The sequence below is a fragment of the Podarcis filfolensis genome, assembly GCF_964270895.1.
Source record: "Podarcis filfolensis genome assembly, chromosome: 1".
Taxonomy (NCBI): domain Eukaryota; kingdom Metazoa; phylum Chordata; class Lepidosauria; order Squamata; family Lacertidae; genus Podarcis; species Podarcis filfolensis.
Genome location: NC_139604.1, coordinates 52,426,317 through 52,446,531, shown reverse-complemented (window position 1 = coordinate 52,446,531; position 20,215 = coordinate 52,426,317). Strand labels below are relative to the sequence as shown.

Here is a 20,215-nt window from a genome sequence, read left to right as displayed (position 1 = left end):
TGAAATGTACCACAAGGGAATGGAAGGGGGTTTAGCATCGCTTGGGCACAGAGGAGAAGGAGGGCTTCTGGTGTGGGGTATAAATCTCTGAAGATACACTGGAGGCAGTGGATGGGGGCAAGGGAGGCTGCTAATGCTATGGCCACAACATGAGAGGCCTTGGTTACATCCAGGATCAGAGAAGGTCGGTTGCTGCACCCAATGCTGAGAAATTCCTGGTCCAGAAATGGACTAGAGGGAGGCATCATTCTGTGCTGCTTTGCACGCTATCTAGGAGAAGGTCTCAGGTTCAGACCCTGACATATCCAGGTGCAGGGCAGGGAACAAGGTTTTCTCCTTTGAACCTGGAGCACCAACAGCTAGAAAATAGTGGACCAGAATGACCACTTCCTGCACCGGGCTGTCAGCTTCCTATGTCCCTATTAAAGATCTCTTACCTTGCTTTCTCATCCAAGAAGGTGTAGGGTTTTTGAGGGACCCCTTGGCGCAACGACGACTCGTCCTTGGAAGTTGAAGTGAGCCTGCCCTGAGCCCCACTCCCAGCGTCCCGGCCAGGGGTAGTGCTGCGGCTCAGAAAGCGAGTGTGAGAAGGCCCCTCTTCTGGGCTGGGGGTAACTGGCTGGCTGCGTGCACCTTCCGCTGTGCTGGGCTCCCTTGGTGGGATGGAGATGAAAGAGGTGGCCATGTAGGGAACAGCTTTCGGGGAGACGGTCACTGGCGAGTCTGCCGCGGGGGTTGGTAAGGCAGGAGAGATGGGCGAAAACTTGGAGATGGAAGAGCCAGGGGAGGATGCCGCAGCAGGCGAGACCCTGGTGGGCACTGAGGCACTGTGGGTGCTGAGAGAAGATGCTGTTCTGGAAGGCTTCGAGTCTGGCTCTGGAGAGGTGGATGGCACAACAGCTGGAGGTTCGGAAGACGAGGCCTCCTTGGAGGATGGAACCAGGGCCGCAATCGGGAGCTTGGCCTTCACCGTGGCCAGAGGCTTTTCCTCAGGTTGAGTCACTTTGGGGGCAGCAGGAGCCTTCCCCCCTTGTGCCGGCACTGCCCCCTTGTGCTTCCTGGGAGGGGAGGATGGCAGGGGATCTGTATTTCTGCGCACGGGTTGGGGAGACTGGTCAGTGAGGGTCTGGGTGGATCTGGTGAAAGCGGCTTTCTCCAGGGCAGTTGTACTCTTTTTGGCAGTGAGAGCTGAGAAGGCAGTCTTGGGTTCTGGGAGAGGAGAAGAGGCTGATTTAGGCTCAAAAGAGGAGGGCCTGCCTTTTTCCAGAAGGCAAGGGAAAATCTATAGAGGGAACCCCTCTCAGCTACCAAATCTATAGAGGGAACCCCTCTCAGCTACCAAATCTATAGAGGGAACCCCTCTCACCTACCAAACAGTGGGAATCCCAACTATGGCAGAGCCAGCTCAATAAAAGAAATATCCTCCCTACTGAGGGCAGCTGCACCTTGATACCATGAGGTGGGCTTGCAGCCAGAATTTAGGACATGGCTTGTGGAGTACTTGCAAGCACAATGGCTGCATACGCACCATTCAGTTTTTGAAGCATACCATATATCTGAAGCAAATTCTCCCTCAAGAATCCTGGGAACTGTAATTTGTTAAAGGTCCTGGAGGGGTAAACAACAGCTCTTAGGATTCCTGGTAGTGGTGGGAATGTATTTTCAATGTATGGTGTGTACACAGCCACGGCAACCTATTGGTTGGTTCAGACTGTCAGGACTAAGAGCACCTCCCTCGTCCTCACCTGCACCCTCAATGAAGACCTTCCCTGAGGGGTTGCTGTAGGGGCCTTGTCCGGCCTTGTTGGCACAGGCAACACGAAACTTGACCATGCTCGCAACGGGGAGATCTGTCACATTGAAGTAGCAGTCAGCGATGCCTGAGCTGACCAACTTCCACTCATGCTCTCCTGGGGCAGGGGAAGAAATAAATGAATTAAAGCTATATGCAGTAAATATAACACATTAAAGACCAAACAAAACCAATGCTGAAAACCAGAAACAAAAAAATAAAACCACAGAATGCGGGGAAAAAATCAAAATGAAAACGCAGTACAAGAAAAAAAGATTTGGCATCAGACTGAAACGCAGGTAAAGAGAGGGTTGATTAGGGCAGGGCAGGGAGCTCCACAAAGCATGGGGAAGAATGCAAATGAGACAGGACTGTAAATAGCTTGGTCCCAAACTGTTTTGGGGCTTTGTAGTCATAACCAGGATTTTGAATTGGGAACAGTTAGCCAATGAACAATATTGGAGTCATATGCTTTTATAAGCACCATCCTAGCTACTAAATTCTGCACCAGCTGAAGTTTCTGAACCTTTTCAACTCCACATAGGGCGTTTCAACTCCACATAGGGCGTGCACCCTATCTGCTAATCTGGATCATGTTACCAAAACATGTGTGACAGTGGCTGGATTTTGCCTCCGAGGGGCTCACTGGAAGAGGTTGTGCCTTGCATGAAGATTGAATCTAGTCTTTAAAACACCCATCTCTACAGAAACGTGATGAACTCCACATCTTGTCCTCAGATTTGGGCTGAATCTGTAACTGAACTGCATATAATGCAAGAGGATGGGGAAGGGAGACTACTAGGAAGCAATACTTTTCAGTCTTGTACCACCAGCTGTTTGGGAATGGGCAGGCAACTAAAGGAGTAGGAATGAGAAGATGACTGCAGTTGCACTGTAGCCTTATTAGAAGAATAAAAAATTCTGCACATGCGAACATGGAGGTGGTGGATATGGAGCCCCAGAAGGTCCACAAAGAACCAGGGGAATGCATGTGACGACTAGAGCCTCTGCAAAGGAAAGGGCAGGAAGCAGCTGGCAATATTTTCCACATCCCACCAGTTCATACCATCCATCTTCCGTTCCAGCGTGTACGTGCAGGGTGCCTGAGTATCTGCTGGCCTCCATAGCACCAGGACTGTGTTCCTGTACTTCTGGGGGATTTCTGGGGTGCCTGGTCTCCCAGGAATCTCTGTTAGGAACAGGTTTGAGAAAAGAGAAATGAATGGAAGAGCCTGAGATAGTAACCTATGAGATATGGGATGGAAGGATCTGTCAATTTCGTTTCTCAGTTTTTATTTTTCCCCCCAGTTTTAAATTCAATTCCCCAAATTTTGCAGGAATTTGTGGATTTTTAAAAAAATATATACACCTCATGTACCATCATTTTAGTACAAATTTCTCCTGATAAATTTCTGCATGCATTTTTTAAAAAACTAATGTACACGTATTTACACAAATATCTTCATTTTTATGCATATATTCCTATAATACATGCATTTTTGTAAACATTATTTGGTTGGAGAACTGCATTTCAGAATTCAGATGAGTGTGAATGTAAAGGGAGAGCTGTTTCAGAATAGGTGAATTTGATAGATTTGGTTGTCAATGCACACTGAATCATATTTCTCTTCCATTGCTACATGAGATATATTGCCACAACAGGCTCATAGATGTTTGGTTGGGGTGTTGGGGAACCTCAGGACACTCTTCTTCTATCCTTACTTGCTACAGCCAGGGTGCAGGAACTGGTGGCAGTGCCCAGCACATTGGTAGCGTTGCATTCATACAAGCCTGCATCCTTCTTGGAGACTTTGGAGATGGTGAGCAGCTGGCGGCCATCTTTACATGCCACAATGTTGAGAACACCCTCTGATACCAGGGTGTTCTTATCTGCAGAGGACAAGAAAACTGATCCGTACAACCACTCTAGGTATATCAATATTGCACACTGCCTTACATCCTCCTCCTGTAGCTTGTGCTCTAATGCATCTTTGCCACAGAGTTCATACTCAGTTACTCAAACATGTGAGCTTCATCAGAAGTCGGAGCACCTCTTTTCCTGGCTGAACCCAAGGGGTCCCTATCCCAACAGAGTTCGGCACTTCTGAGTTCCAAGAGGATGTAACCATTTGGATGGCAACCAGTGCAAGGATACACAATTTGCACCATGGCGATGCAGGGGTATGCAGCTAGGTCTGTCTGCATGGACGCCCAAATGGCAGCTCAGTTCTGGGCTTGACCTCTCCTAAGCTCTGTGGCTGAACCTCCCTTGGGTGACATTGCATCATGGCTGTCTGATAGGATACCTGTTAGGAATCACACACTGGAAACAACTCAGCAGGTATCAGGCTCCACCTTTCTGATCTTGAGAGTCAAGGAACTATATTGCTTCTTCCAGCCCCAACATGCAGACACACATGCTCCTTGTGACACAATTACCTTTCATCCACAGTATGCGAGGGGCAGGGCTGGCTGCAGGAAGGCAGCAGAGTTGCACTGCCTCTCCCTCCAGCAGTACCTGGTCCTTCAATTTTATGTGGAAAACTGGAGGGAAGTCTGCGTTGGACAAGGAATAAAAGGGGTAAATCCGAGGCTGCTTCCAAGTACCACACAGATGGTGCTAAAAGGTTTAGCAGGAATTCCATCCCCAGCATAGAAATGATCCCCTGTAACAGGGTTGGGGAAACCCCAGGTCTGGGGGCCAATTGCAGCTCCACAGGACTATCTGCCTGGCCCTCAGAATTCTACACAATGCCTCTCTCCACAGGCTCCACCCCTTTTTCCCACGCTCCACCCCTCACTGGTCCTGCTCCATGGTTTCCTTGAGCATTTTTGCCTAGCTGGAATGTGTCCCTGAATGGTAATAATGCCTCTTGCTTGCCTGGTCATTAGAGATGTGAGGAGTAACCTCTGACTTTTGCATGACTGGAATTTGGCCTGCTCTAAGGAGTCCCACCTCTGCCACTCAGTTTTGCCCCTGGCTGCGCCCACCACTGACAAGCAGCCCACGCGGGAATGTGGCCCTCCGACTGAAAAAGGTTTCCCACCCCTGCCCTATAGAGTGGAGTGGATAAGACACAAGTTCAGCCCTTCACCACCATGTTTCCCTAGAATGGCCCACTCTAATTGCCCCGGCGGCTGGAACTTTCTAGCACAGCTGAACAGGTGAGAGCAACTCAGGCTTCCATTGGCCAGCCACACCAGGCTGAATTTATCTCAACGGCAGCACTGGCCCCACCCTCCTTCATGGGCATACCTGACTCGCTGAGCACATAGGGTTGACTCATAATGACAACACCGTCCCCTCTCAGGCTGGCAGGAATGTTGGGCTGTGAAGCAACCTTGTCTTTCTTGGATCTGGACAAGCTCCAGCGTTCCCAGCGAGAACCGCGCCGCTGGCTTTCACCAGGACCTGTGAAAATGACAGATATGGGTGGGCTCTTTCTTGCACAAGCCAAGAGAATCTTGGGAAATGTTTGGGGGCCCTGATTGACGCAGTGCTTGCTTTAAAGACTGTCTCAAGGCAAATCTAAAAAAAATGTAGTATAAACAATGACAACTGGGAAACACTGGCTTGCGAGCGCTCCAGTTGGAGAACAGCCTTTACCAAAGGTGTCATGGGCTTTGTAGACACTCGAACTCAGCACGCAAGGGAGAAACGTGCTAGGAGGAAGGCACGCTTGGCAAATCCACACCGTGATCAACTCCCACCCGGAAACCAATGTCCTCACTGTGGAAGGATGTGTGGGTCCAGAATTGGCCTCCACAGTCACTTACAGACTCATTGTTAAAACCGTGTTTATGGAAGACAATCTTACTCGGCTATGAGTGATCGCCAAAGAAGAAGAAGCTTCTACTGGATGTGTGGTGTGCTCAGAGCAGGATTAGTCACTCTCAGATCACACATACTCCTCCACCTCAGCCGTGTTAGCATGCTCTAAAATATCCAACTTATTATTCTCTCTTTTCTCTCTCTTCCTTGATCCCTAGTTCCTCCAGCATTTTCCTGGAACTTGTACCACAACCAAAAAAGTGGCCAACAAGTTGGTGGAACTACAGTTTGTAAGCCTCACTCCCTTCCCCACATTAAAAGTCATACAGCACTTATAAAGGATGCCTTTAAACATGCCCAGAGGAGCCATGATCCCTCAATGGAGAAACATCAACCATAACACACACACCCGCTTTCCCAGGTCGGAAATGGTTGTAGACCATTGCTCACCGCTGCCTGTGGATGTGTCAGACTGGAAGGATTCTGTGGAAGGGACACTTGCAGACTGGGCTGCCAGCTGGTTCTGCGGGATACCCACTTGACGCAGGTTTTCCCCCTCAGAAGTTGCACGGCGCAGGTGAGAGAGGAAAGGAGCTTTCTTCTCAGGCTGCCTGATACGGTCGCCACCCGCAGCAGCTGCCTGGTCTTCCTCGCCACGTTGCGAGTGGCTGCGCAGATGCGTGGAGAGGCGCCCCATGGTGGTCCCGATCTTCCTGCGCACAGCCATGACGGGCGACTCACTGGAGCCAGGCTCCGACAGCTGGCTGTCCGAGTCCTTTTTGTCCTTGGAAGCCAGGCCCCCAGACAGCCTCGCTCCCCCTCCTTCCTCCTCCTTGGCCTTCCTCCTCTCGACGGGAGGCGTGCGTCGGAGTCGCATCGACATCCTGCGGATGAAGCCGCCCTCCTTCTCCACTTCATGCAGGTCCTGCACAGAACGAGAGCGCTCGCCCAGGTGTCGAGAGACCCCAGACTTGGACAGCTCCAGTGGGGCACCCACAGGGCCTGGCCGGTAGATGCCCTCTTCCCGCGGCCCGGCCAGCTGCCGCTCCTCAGACCTGGAGAGCAGCTTGCGGCCCCTGCTGAGGGAGCCTTCCCTGCCTCTCTTGAATTTGGCTTCAAAGACCTCTTCGGAGTCAATGTCCAGAATGTGCTCAGCACTGGAGGAGCGAACTTGGGGGGAGAGTTCCTTGCTGGGGGTCTGAGCAGCCTTCTTGGCAAAGGCAGCAGTGGGGTGGGACTGTGTTGTAGCTGGAGAGGTTTGAGGTATACCTTCTGAGGCAGCCGCAGAAGGTTCTGCAGCCTCCCTGTGAGGGACCTGGGATGACTCGCCAGCCAGGCTCTGCATGACATCAGCGTAGGCCGAACGCTTGGGGGCCGAGCTGCCTGGGGTGGGTGAGATGGGTGTGCGAGTTGTTGGCTTCCTTGGAGAGCCTATGGCTTTCACAGCTTCTGGAGCATCAGGTTTGGACAATCTCACCAACGCCTTTTCCTCAGGTCCCCTGGCGGTTGGTCTCCTCAAGCTAGCCCTGCTGATGGGCTTTGTTCCCGCCTCCGCCTCAGGGGTAGGTGGCTTGGAGGGAACCTCGTGTGGCGTGTGGGGCCTGGATTCATTCAGAGCGGAGAGGGACGGTGTCTCTTTCAGCCTCTGGACTTCGGCCTGGGCTAAGGGGATTTCCAGCGGTGCTCCAGAGCGGCGGTGCAGGGTGACAGGCTCCCCGTCGCCTTGGCTGAAGGAGCTGCTCTTTTGGAGGAGGCGCCCCTCAGGGGGCATGTGCTGCGGAGCCGTCTCGATGGAGGCTGCGCGCACCATCTTGTGCCCAGGGGACAGCTGCTTCTCCAGCCTGGGAGGCCTCAAGCCCTTTTTCTCAAGGCCGAGGGTCTCCAGCAGCGGCCCCCGCAAGCCGCTCAGCTTACCGTCCACGGGGCTGCCGTGCAGCAGGCGCTGCCGCATGACCTCCAGGCGCTGGGTGTATTCTTCCTCTGGCAGCCCGCCCTTCCTGCGGTACAATGTGCCGGGGCTGGGGCTCCGACGGGGCAGCTCCATGGAGGCTGCTTTGGTCAGGCGTTTGCGGGAGTGGGGCTCCGCTTCATCCGAGGGGAGACTAAGCAACAGGGCGCTGTCGGCAGAGCTGCCGCGGCGCAGCTCCCCCTTACGCGAGGCTTTGTCAGATGCTTCTGGGGAATCCAGGCTGGAGCCTTTCTTCAGGGCCTTCCTGGGGTACTCTGGCCTTTTCTGGGCCTCGCGAGCCTCCTCGTCGGAAGAGCCAGGCTCCTCAGCCTCTGTGGAGCGCTTCCGTGGCAACGTGCCCTTCTGCCTCCTGAAAGAGAGCTCCGCTTCTTCCTTTCTCTTGGGATCCACCACAGCTCCCTGCCCCTCATCATCCTGCCACTCCATCAATGTGCCTTCTTCATCTGCTGGAGCCCCCTCAGGGCCGGGAGGCTCATCATCTGTTGGGATCTCAGTTAGGGACATGCGGGAGCCGGAAAATTCGGGCTGATGGGGCATGGGAATGTAGGGCAACTCCTCTGGGTCATCAGAATCCGAAGAGGAGGACAACACCGAGGTCTCCTTGAGGAGGCGAGGCACAGCAATAGACAAGTGGCTGGATGTGTCCTCTAGGAGCTCAGGAATCGGCCGTGGCACCATGTTGCACTTGTAGCTGATCTGGGAGCGCTGGGGAAAGAAAGCACACACTGAGGGGAGAATGGGATGGAGCTCAAGCAACGACCCAGACAGCCTCTGTTCCACCCACACCTCATTTCACAGGCTTGGCTGCCCACCCTCCTGATGAAGCCAGACTGTAGCTCCCAACATCCCTGACCATTGGACACGTTGGCTGACCAACAACATCTGAAGAGCACCATGGAAAACTGTCAGGGTCATATGCACACACAGACACTCACAATTACACACACACTTGTGCTCCACGGCAGCATTTTCTGCACAATGGTGTCCACCTTACCATCCACCCCCTCCTTAATTTTGCTGCTCGAGGGAATTCACAACCGCAAATCAACCAATCAATAAATTGCCAGCACGCTGACAGGTACCACGTTTACCTGCCATTTCCGGCGAGATATGAAGAGCTTGAGATGATCTGTACTGATGCTCTTGCCCTTGGCTAATGTCTGAAAGGAAGGATGGAAGCAGGCAGGGTCAGAAGAACAAGCAGAGCTCTGTAGCCGGGTCAAAACAAAGGCCTATCTAGTCCAGCCTGTTTCCCACAGTGGCCACAGAGATGCCTCTGGCTCAGGCAGCTGGAAAGAGTTGCTTTTGCTCCCTGCATGTGTGGCAGAAGCCTTTGCTTGAAGGAACCTCTCCCACTTTGAGCTACCAAGATTTTCTCCTGCCTAGAGAAAGGCACCACCACCCAACATGGGCCCCACTTCTCTTTCTAAAGAGGCATCAGCAAATGGACTTACCTTGAACCAGGGGTGTTCCAGGGTCTGATCTGCATTGGGTCTCCTGGGAAGGAAAACAAGAATGAGTCAATATGCTAGTGTAGAGGAAAGCTGCAGCTAAAGCCCACACACCACACACTGCTCCTCAGCATGTCCTCTTCCTTTCCTTCTGCTTCCTCCAACCCACCTCCGATCACTCTCCTCTCTCCCACCAAAAACAGAATGGCTTCCTCTGATTACTTGCCTTCCAATGCTCCTTCTTCCCAGGCTTGAATCAAAGGACTGTGAGAGCATTTCCTTGCTTTCTAGAACAGCTAACAAACCTCACAGCTTAAAAGAGTGAGATCACTCTTGCACAATCACCCTTTCCCCCCCAAGAGGTAGGATTAAAATACATTACATAAATAAATAAATAACACACTATTCTTGCTTTTTGGCGGGGTGGGAGTTGTCCCCAAGCATTGTGTGTCTTTGGGCTCCTTCAGACAACTTGTTTACTGAGCTGTCATCCTGATTTGCTTAAACAAAGCTTACACAGACAGAGGTTATGCCATGTCTGGTCTTCATTGAGCATTCGTTCCGATTTGTTTGTGGGGAGGTTATACAACAATGATCGTTCATCCTCATTTGCTAGTTTGGGGTTCTTATATCTCCTTAACCATTCATTCGTCCCACACTTTCCAGTGCATTTCTCTGTAATTTTCCTAAGTGCAAAAGGTGTGTTAAAGTGGGTGTAGTGCGTGTTGGCCCCTTTGGGCAGTTGTTTTATTGTGTGTGTGTTCTGCAATATGTTCTTGGTACAATAACAGTCTGTTAGAGATTTATTTTGGTTTCCTTTATAAAACAGGGATGCAGAAAAGGGAGGTATGGGGAAGTCGTTGAAATAAGGTTCAAGAAAAAGAGGTTAAGAAATTATACGTGTGTATATGTTTGTTTGTTTATGTGTTGTTAGTTGTTAGTTGTATTGTGTTTTAATATATGTTGGAAAATCAATAAAAATTTATTATAAAAAAAGAGATTTATTTTGGTTTCCTTTGACTTCTGTAATGCCTCCTCAATGGTATCACATTATTGCCACCTGTAGAGGCTATACGGCTACAAAAGCTGAACAAAAGTATACCAGAATCCTTGTGGTATAAAAAGTCGCAGGATTTCAGCAGGAAGCCACAGGATCATGTGTGGCCACCCTGAGAGCATCCTGAGCACAAATCATCATCAATACACAATAAAAAGGATGTCTGGAGGGGCTCTAGAGCATATTTTCTTGCTGCAAAGCCCTGGCAGCCTGCTGGTGACTTACCCAGGTAGGGGAGGCCTGGAACTCTCTTTGGCCCCAACTCTAAGGTGGCTTTTCTTTCTGTGCCTCTGGACACATAGCTTTCCCTTTCTCAGAGAAGGAATAATTATAGTTGTTTTTCCCCTCTCTCTGCCATGGGGGCAGGGAGTATGTGTGTGGGGAGTCCTCTTTGCATCCCACACAGGTAAATGCCTCTATCTAATCCTCAGGGAGACCCTTAATATACCCCATTACTTACAGGCGATCATTAACCAGTACTTTGATAACAAAGCCTTTAGCCTCTCTCGTCAGTCCTGTGAACATACTCTCTTCAAAAGCCACGTTGTAGTTGCGGATGTTCATGAGTGTGGTCTTATCGTTCTCACCCACGAACGGGGAGATCCCTGTGAGACTGAGAGATGGAATAGTCAGAAAATCATTGGGTGGCAGGCTTGGGGCAAGCTTTCTGGGTTTCCCATGCCCTTGCATGCAAGGATGTAGTGATGGGGTGAGGAAATGTACTGGGGTAGCTTTTCAAGGTTCCCCAAGCCGTAATTCACACCCTGGAGACAGTAGAGCATGGCTCTCTGGAGAGCTGAATGGGAACACTATGTCAAAGCATAGTGGTGGAATTATCTGCTTCCAGGACAAGGAAGAGCCCTGGTATTTCTCATTGTGCCTTCTCTTTACCATAATATGGTAGAGCTACAAGGGAGATGGGAGGAACCTGAACAGTCCTAGCATAGTCCTCCAACCTGAGGCTTACCATAGATATGTGATTACTCCCACTGGCCTGTAAAAAAAGAACAGACAAAATTTCAGTGCTTTGACAGGACATCTCTAGGAGGAGTTAAGTTATATGATCCAGGTGGTACCTATACTTAATGATCTTAAGGATAGATGGATTAAATGGGATGATGGTATCCGGGGTTGAGCTGGTTGAGGTTCTTTCCAACTCAGTGATTCTGTGATTGTAAGGTTAGGGTCTGGACAATAGAAGGGCTGTTTCAGTTGTCAGATAAGGTGTGGTAGCTTTGTTCTGCAAAATAGATGGTCAAGTAGAAGTGATCTGTTCCTACAGGAGCTAAAGGCTGGAGACCCCTCTGCCAGAAGAGAGCCTTTCGGGAAGGGGGCTTACCTTCCCTCTCCCAGCTGTGGAATGTGCTAACTCATATGCCTCTGTTTTTGCTCTCTGCAAGAATACTATGTTGCTAGTGCCCCCCCCCCCAATCTGATGAGGGAGAAGTATCTGCTGGTGTGTGTTTAATGCTGTGAAACTCCACCTATGTTCAGCTTGTACTGTATGCATGTGAAAATAAACCATATGTCACAAAACAAAAGCAAGCCTTCAGAAATCAAGTTTACGACACACTCCTGGAGTGCTCATACTTGGAGCCTTGGGGTGCATGTAACAATAGATAGATTAGATTAGCCCCTGGCTAGCAAATGGTATGGCTCCATGATCCGGGAGTCCAGAGCACTAGGCCATTCTAGGGTCTGCAGTGTTTGGATTTGTAACAGTCTTCAAGAGGTCGGGATCCAACTTAAGGTTGAAACAAATGCACTACAGTAGAATGGGCAATAATGAGCCAGTGCATCATGCTCACACTCCCCAAGTAAGACTTATACAAAAAAGTGTTTTGCACTGTCCTTAAGGGAAAACAGCATGGGCTGATCTGCAAGAGTCAAGGCAAAACAAGCTGCACAGTCCATGACATGGAGCAACCCTTACGCCTCTCTTGTGCAGACTCTGCCCCATGCAAACCAGCAACTGCAAGCCCAGGTCCAATTGACTGGACTGCAGGTTAAACAAGGGCCTATCCCAGTAATTCCTCCTCTCTGAAATTGCCCAATACTCAAGCTCAGGAATTCCCCTTTAGCTTTTAATTTCTCCTTTCTGGTGCTCATTTCAGGGATGTGTGTGCACAGACATACATCATATTGTGCAGGTGCATCTGTTTACCAAACATCGGTGACACCGGAGACTGGACTCTGGCTGACAATCTCAGGGCCCACAAATTCGGGGGTGCCATACTTGCAGTACTGCAGCTCATCAGGAATCAGCTCTTGGGCATTGCCGAAGTCACAGATCCGCACCTGATCGCTGCCGGGTTCAGCCAGCAGCAAGTTTTCAGGCTGTGGGAAAGGAAAGTGGAGAGGTATTAAGGAGGTGCCCCGAGAAAAAGCTGCTAAGCAAGCAAAATAATTCACAACTGTGAAATGTGACACTCACCCACAATAGGCACAGATTACAGAAATCATTCCCTTCTCCAAGGGATTCCCTACAGCCAACATTGCATTATTCACACCAGTGAGCTATGCTGTGGTCTTCAGAAAGGTGTCTAGCCCCTTTTCATGTCCACTACTTCCTCAATGCCATGAATGCTTGTAACTATTTCCAGCAATCTCCTGAATGAAGGAGCGTGTGTGTTTATTGATCCCTTAGATTTGCACAAATCCAGAGAACAGTACCAGCATGTCACATTAAAATTTTCAACGCCATGCTAATGATCCATCTCCTCCAGGATGCATGGATGGAGATCGGAAAAGTGAACCACAACCTACCCTCCAGAGGTGGCACAACCAGGTATGGCAGGAAGCTTTATTTGAAAAATGCACCCAGCCAGAGGTGAAATAAAAAGTGGCAGGTTCCTTTTTTCCTCTTATAATAATTACAGGGTGGGGGAGCCCAGGCCATCTCTCTGCCATCAAATCTTTTGGTGAAGTGTGATATCATAGGTGGGGCAGCATCATTTCTTATCGTTTCCCATAGAATGTGCATGCCTCCTGCCCCCATTTTCTTTCATTGTTTTGTGATATATGTGTCCTAATGGTGATTGTATACAAGGTGTGTCACCTTCCTGGTGTTATTCCCATTCTGGACAGGGGATGGAAAGGTTCGTTCTTTCCTTTTCTCCTTTGTTTGTTGTTCTCTGTATACTATTCTGTACATTTAAGTACTATGTGTGCTGGTTTACATGTTGGTTTGGTTTTATTGTACGGTTCTTGAAAAATCTCAGATGTGTTTCACAGAATAAAAGAACCAGACCCAATAATTTGTTTTGAGTAAGAGAACAAAACAGAGCTCACAATCCTTTCACACAAAAATCCACTCCTGGTTATCCTCCCACCCTAAACATGTTTTTTTCTTCATTTCAGCAGTATAATTAAGGGAGGGATGCGACAGGCACCCATTATCTGCACTTTCCGGAAACAACTGAAGACATTTTTGTTCAGACAGGCTTTCCCAGCTGGATAAATGGGTCTTTACCACAAGTGTCTACAATTTACGGTTTTAGTTTTGTTTTAAATGTGTTTGCTTTTTTGTGTTTTTAACTGTTTCTAATTATCTTTAGTGCACATCGTCTTGAGACAGCTGTTCAGAAGGCAACTGATAAATCAATGATGACAATAATAATTTTGTTGCTGTCATTGTTGAACAATTGGGGAGTCGGAAATCCTTGCCAATCTACATCAAGTCACCCAGAAATCTACTAGTAGATCACAGTCCCCTTCTGCTCACCCTTACTGTAGTTTTAATAGAATTAAAACTATGCACATATATAAAATCTATCAATGTTTAGTTGTTTTTTAAATGATTTTTTCCTATGTTTTTTATTTTTAATCTGTAAGGTGCCTTGAGTCCCATCAGAGGAAAAGGCAGGGTATAAAACAACAACAACATACTATAGATTACAGGTACCTTGAGAACATCACTCTCTATTTAACAAGCATGTATTATAAGGGGGGTTCTGCCATCAACCTCAGGTTATTTGGAATTTTTGTTCTCACAAGGCAGTGACACACCTTTGGCTACTCAAGCTGGTTCTTACTCCATAAGCTCCCCAGAACCTCCTTGCAGCCCATTCATTAGCCCAGTGGAGATCTGGTGGAAAGCCAAGGATGTTAGGGAATTGAAAAGCAAGGGAGACAAGCCTGGAACCTTCCAATTGTTTCTGCAATACAGGATAACAGCTCTCACCAACACATTTCTAGAGCAAAGTCTAATTCCACAGCATCAAAGATCATATTAGTTTAGCCATTCCCTGTCAGGGCAGGGCCTGACAGACAACAAAAGGACTGCTGCCCAGGAAGGAAGGAACACCCGCTGAGAGTCTGAGGGTCCTGCTCCTGCCCCTCTCCACCAGGCCTAGGGCGGGGCCCGAAAAAAGAACTGCTGCTGCCCAACAGAGAGTACTGTTTACATTCTTTTAAACTGCTTTTAAACTGCTTTTTAATTGTGTTTTTTTATTTTTGTTTTAAAAAGTAAATTGTTTTTAACTGTTTTTATATGTTGGGCTGTGTGTTATTCGGCTGTTTCTGTTGATATTTTGATTATGTATTTTGTGTTTTTATATTGTAATTTTATCTTGTGAACCCCCTGAGACCTGCAGGTATAGGGTGGTATATAAATTTAATAAAGAATAATAAAGAATAATAATTTTGTGCACCACATTAGTTTCCTTGGGAAGAAGGGCTGGTTGTTAAACTACTCTTGGAATCATAGTTCTGTGAGGGGAGCAGCCTTAGCAAACTACATTCCCCAGGATTCTTTGCGGGAAGGAAGCCATGACTGTTTAAAGTTGTATCGTAGTACTTTAAATGTATGACAGGTCCCATGATTTCAGTCTGTACAAAGAAAGAGTTGAATCCCAACTGGGCTGAGCCAAATGCTCAGGGAATACAGATGAGGGCCAAGGCTGACCACAGCAGGAGACGCCAGGGAGCACTCACCTTAATGTCAAGGTGCAAGATGCCATGATGGTGGAGGTAGCTGACACCCTCCAGGACCTGCCGCATGTAGCAACGTATCTGCAGGGGAGTAGCCCAGCAACAGTCAGAGTAAGGTACAGTCAAGCAGAGAGACATCCAATTAGACACACACAGAAGGAAGGATTGGAGCTCAAACCACCAACTTGTCATTGCTATGGAAATTTGCTCATCCTTGTCCCTGGTACTTGTTTAGCTAGGTTTTTATTTTTAAGATCTATTGTTTTTCAATCATTTTCAAACTCTATGATTTTACTTTACCTGCTGCTTCACTGCCTATACAGTTGTTTTCTTTTGCTGTGGTTTTTTTATTATTGCATGTAAACTAATAGAAAAGCCATACAGGCTGAAAAAGGGGTGTTAATACATTTTCTAAGAAATGAAGCCCTTCCAGGACAATGAAGATAAGATGGCCTTGAGGGCCTGTTCCCATGACAGCAGCCTGCTCTTACTTCAGATTCGCTCACAGAGGTCTTCCTCGCGATCCGCTCTAGCAGTTCTTCTCCTGTGCAGCTGTATAGTCCGTCAAGGGAAATGTCATGTAAGTAGAGGCCTCACCCTGCCAGCTTCTTAAAAGCAGTTTCCTCCTAGGAGTCCCTCATAACCATGACCAAAAAATAAAATATATATTTTTTAAATGGCCTACTGCCCTGGATACTGGGTCTCCCAACCACCACCAGATCTCCCAAATAGAGGATACAACTCCATGACAATGATGATGGCATTCCTCTTCTCAAAGGCATCATGGAAGTAGACAATGCGTTCGTGGTCCAGCTGAGCTATGATGCCAAGCTCACGGCGTGCTGATTTCTTAGCTTTGGCACGGCATGGGATGAACTTGGCAGCAAAGGCCAAACCGGAACTCTTCTGGGTCACTCGCCGCACGTACGAGAAGGCTCCCCTGAGGAACAGCACAGGTCATCATGAGGCACCACCCAGACCCATTCCCTGCTCTTTCCCTTGTTTTGCTGAGTTATGGTCATCCTGTTTTGACCTTGGCCCAGCTGGTCAAGGAAAGAGGTCAGAGGGCATGGCAAAGTGACTTCTCCTGTGAGGATGGAGGAGTGGTGGAGAAGCAAAGCGTGATCTCGAGAGAACAGGCCCAGCCCCTGCTGTTTTCTAGTCCTCTCTAGAAAACTTGTTCTAAACCTGAAGGGAGAGGCCTCCAATTAATATATCAATTAAATGCTGGTAAAGCACAGGCTTTTACCAAAGCAACATGAGAAGCCTCGGTGAAAGGATCTAATCCCAGAGCAAACTTCCAGGGTTGAGGCTGTGCCACTATCACCAGCAGAGTGTTCTGGAGGCCGGGAGGCTTCGCCACAGTTCAGGGACAAGGTGGTAGTACAGGCAGGTGTCTGCTGCATCCTTCCACGTACTTGGGAGTGAGAGGCAATTGCCCCCCTCCCCCCCCCCAGAAGAATCGATTCAGATGAAATCCCCATATGTGAGCAAAGGTGAAAAAGCAGCAAGATGCTGCCACTGCCTTACTGTGTGAGCTTCTGACAACTGCACTGAACCCCAGGGATCAGCAAACTGTACACCAGGGAGACAAACCTGGTCAACCCATTGGTGGACCTGTGTTTGTAAGTCCAACAAAACTCCTGTGGCCAAGAAGTGCATCTGTGCCTTTGCATGTCAAGGTGACTGACCTGTGGCCCTGTAGACGTTGTTTGACTACAGTTTCCATCACTGACCATGTTGGCTGGGACTGATGGAGCCCAACAACATCTCCATGGTCACAGGTTTCCCATTCCTTTTTAAGGAGCCTTCAAGCCTGAGCCACCTCACACCAGGAGGAAGGCCCAGTATAACCTGCCTTATCTTCCCTGAGGACTCCCTCACCTGCCAATCTCCTCGTGGACATCGTAATATTCAGCCAGGCGACGAGCTGTGTGTGCGGCTTCTTCTGCCCGTGCGGCGTCAGCATCTGGCACAGCTAGAAAGAGCAACAGTGGGAGCAGCAGTGATAGATCAGGGGTACTGGGGGGGGGGAGCATAAGCAGCACAAGACCATGACTCTTCCTGCCCCCCTTTGACATTCACCTGGGAAGCTTGATCATCCTCACTGGTACAATATTATGAGAGGAATAAGAGTTGTGCAAATCTTTAGCAGGAAGTCCATTATGAGGGACTCCTTTATGGACTTGGGTTTAAATTAGTGGTTCCCAAATCTTTTCCCCATGGACCACTTGAAAATTTCAGAGGGTCTTGTTCAGGGGTCGGCAGCCTAAGGCCCATGGGCCACAAGCAGCCCATGGGGGTCATTTAACTGGCTCATGGACCCTCGCTGCCTGCTCAGTCGGCTCCTGTATGCCGTGCTAAACCAGCAGAGAGCAGAGTGGGAACTGCCTTCCACAATGCTGGCCGGCTTCCCATTGGCTGCAGGAAGCTCCTGCAGCCAATGGGAAGCTGCACACGCCTCCTCCGTGCCGGAAGGAGTGCCGGAAATAGCGTTTGCACGCACTCCGGCGCATCACGGCATCTGCAGGACCGTGAACCGGCCCAAGCCACAAAAACTTCGCTGATCCCTGGTCTTGTTGGACCACTTAATAATTTTTCTGCCTCATGTAGCAATTATGATGTCGTTCTTAGATATTGTTATTCCATAGAATTCAAACTTTAATACAATACAATACAAGATGAGAAATAAAAGAAGCAGTACAAATACAATTAAAAATCAATATCACTATTTAATGCAATGGGTGCGCCATTCCCCATCTTCAACCTCAAATCCACAGACACACCTGAATGAGTGAATCCCTGGCTTAAACATCATTGAGGAGGGGATGAGCATCCTCATTCACTCTCTGGGTGTGTTTCCAAATTCACATTTGACAACGTAAGAACATGACAAGGCTCCTGCCTGATCAGGCTAAAGGACCATTTGGGGTAGGACTCTGTTCTCACAGTGGCCAACTGGGCGCTGTAGCTCAGCAGTAGAGTATGTGCTCCACGTGCAAAAGGTCCAAGGTTCAGTTCCTGGCATCTTCCCTCAGGGGAAGACACCTGCTTAGAACTCTGTAGACAATACTGTGCTGGATTTTATAAACTGGTTTGATTGTATAAACCAGTTACCAATGTTCCTTGTAGGGTTCTTAGGCTGGAACAGAGCAGAGATGGTCAATATAGCTCTTGTGATGGGCAGGTAGTCTCTGGTTTGGTCAGGAGCACTCTCAGTATGAGAGGAGCGTAGCCTTCTGCCCTTGCCTAGTCAAGTCAATGGAATCTTCTGCCTGTTGTACTAAAGCCTCCAGCTCTACCAACTGACCTCAGAGATGCTGGGTTGGGCAGCACACATGCCATCTCTAGATTTGAGCATTGCCAGTTGCAATTCTAGTCTTGCCTTGACACCCACCATGGTCCAGTAGGAGACCCACAGCCAACACTGCTTTTGCAGTCCTGGCACCCAACTAAAGCCCAGCAGCTCTTATGACTAGCACGATATTACGTACCTGCATGGACGACTAGCTCGGCCTTGCAAGACACTTCTCCAGCCAGGTTGCGGGCGATGCACGTGTAGACCCCACTGTCCTGCTCTGTGGTGTTCAGCACAACTAGCGAGCATTCGCTCTCCTCGTACACAAAGCTCAGGTGGTTGCTTTCCGTCAGGAGCACCTCATCCTATTGGGGATGTTTCATCAAGACAAGCCACTTGCAAACATCAGGAAGGCAGAATCATTTCAACCTGTTGCCCTCCAGATGTTCCTGGACTACAACTCCCATCATCCCTAAGCACAGGTTGAGGAAATCTCCTTAATGTTTTTCTCTTACTGTGCTGCTACAGGCCCAGTTTTCTTCAGGAAACTGTAAGAGGATCAAGCTTCTCTTTGAGACTCCCTGTCCAAGGCCCTTTCCTCAACTGATTCCCTTTCTGAACAAACCCAAGTGTCTCTACTTAGTTGTACTACTCAAGATGCAGGGAAAGAGAATATTAGGCAGGCCTTAATTCCACACCATTGGGCCTTGGTTATTCAGATGAAAGGACAGAAGGCACATGCCCTGCTTCCAAGCACCTAGCCACTCAGAGACTCCTGACTATCTCATGTCGGGCCAAGAAGCCCTTGAGTTGGTTAGGATTGAGGGGAATCTGCTCCGCTGAGGAGAAGGCCATGGCTGAGATATCATGGGCCCTAGAAGTCCAAACTGAGAGCCACTGACAGGGTGGACACAGTAGATGCATAGACTGAAGCTTAGGAACATCCTTCAGTCACAGGCAGCCTCCCCAAGACCAAGACCCACACTCACCTTGTACCACATGATGTCCGGGAGGGGTTTGCCCTCCACCACCACAGAAAACTGTGGCGTCTCGCCCACCCCAACGTCAATGTCTTCCATGATCGATTCAAAGCGGGGTGCCTCTGGGGACAGAAACACACAATCTGTTGAAGCAAGGGAAGATCCCCTCCCCTCCCTAAGTGACCCCAAAATAAATAAATTTCCCAGCTTAGTTCACTAAAGAAGCTGCCTATCTTGCTCCCTCCCTCTGGGGAAGACCTTCTCCTCTGGCCTTGTGATATCCAGCTTATGTGAAAGCCTAGGACCGAGAGCAGACTGCTGCCCCTTGTGATACCTAGCTGTGGCTTGGGTGAGCCCTAAGTCTGCTTCCAGATTCTGGAAAGAGCTTAAAGGCAAGTTCTATCCCAATGGGTGAGGCTGTGACTCCATATATAAGGATGTGGGGCATGGTCGTCAGTGGAGACACGGCTGAGAGCCAAGACTGGGGATGAAGTTGGAGCATGTCAGGGGTTCTGGGCATCCCATACCTGCCAACTCCAAGCTGATGAAGCAGTGGTCATATCCATGCTGGTTGCTCACCTCGCAGGTCATTTCCCCCACATCCCCCCTGCCCACCCGGAAGAATCGCAAGGCGTGCTGGTCATCATCGGGCATGCTCATCTCCCAGCTGGCATCGCTGTCCTTCAGCACCACACCGGACCTGGCAGGGACAAGGCAAAAGAGCATGGGATGGGAGGCTCAGGGTTGTATTCAACATAGCGCTAAGTCAGGCGCCTGCCAGCAGCACAAGGATTACTGCTAGTACAAAAGGACATCCCCCCTGCACAAACACCCTTAATCTGTTCTAGGGGTTCCCCCAGGCTGGCACCTTCTGCATGCCAAGCAGGTGTTCTACCACTGAACTATGTCTCTTCCCCAAAGTGGTGGGATTCTATTAACAGCTCAAGGATTTCCACTTGCACAA

General features: G+C 49.2%; 1 protein-coding gene across 6 annotated transcripts in view; it reads right to left on the bottom strand.

Moving 5' to 3' along the window:
- Nucleotides 1-20,215, bottom strand: part of SPEG (striated muscle enriched protein kinase) — a 105,199-nt gene that overhangs the window by 9,916 nt on the left and 75,068 nt on the right. For all 6 annotated transcript variants that reach the window (XM_083590767.1, XM_083590766.1, XM_083590771.1 and 3 more), the window contains 19 exons: nucleotides 19,779-19,951; nucleotides 19,261-19,373; nucleotides 18,468-18,636; nucleotides 16,858-16,951; nucleotides 15,713-15,913; nucleotides 15,465-15,525; nucleotides 14,977-15,054; nucleotides 12,206-12,378; nucleotides 11,009-11,035; nucleotides 10,502-10,654; nucleotides 8,988-9,030; nucleotides 8,625-8,693; nucleotides 6,015-8,238; nucleotides 5,049-5,204; nucleotides 4,232-4,348; nucleotides 3,515-3,682; nucleotides 2,859-2,981; nucleotides 1,746-1,910; nucleotides 438-1,209 (listed from right to left, as the gene is read on the bottom strand). In XM_083590767.1, the coding sequence (XP_083446893.1) occupies nucleotides 438-1,209; nucleotides 1,746-1,910; nucleotides 2,859-2,981; nucleotides 3,515-3,682; nucleotides 4,232-4,348; nucleotides 5,049-5,204; nucleotides 6,015-8,238; nucleotides 8,625-8,693; nucleotides 8,988-9,030; nucleotides 10,502-10,654; nucleotides 11,009-11,035; nucleotides 12,206-12,378; nucleotides 14,977-15,054; nucleotides 15,465-15,525; nucleotides 15,713-15,913; nucleotides 16,858-16,951; nucleotides 18,468-18,636; nucleotides 19,261-19,373; nucleotides 19,779-19,951 (5,079 nt within the window). The remainder of the gene's footprint in view (nucleotides 1-437; nucleotides 1,210-1,745; nucleotides 1,911-2,858; nucleotides 2,982-3,514; nucleotides 3,683-4,231; nucleotides 4,349-5,048; nucleotides 5,205-6,014; nucleotides 8,239-8,624; nucleotides 8,694-8,987; nucleotides 9,031-10,501; nucleotides 10,655-11,008; nucleotides 11,036-12,205; nucleotides 12,379-14,976; nucleotides 15,055-15,464; nucleotides 15,526-15,712; nucleotides 15,914-16,857; nucleotides 16,952-18,467; nucleotides 18,637-19,260; nucleotides 19,374-19,778; nucleotides 19,952-20,215) is intronic.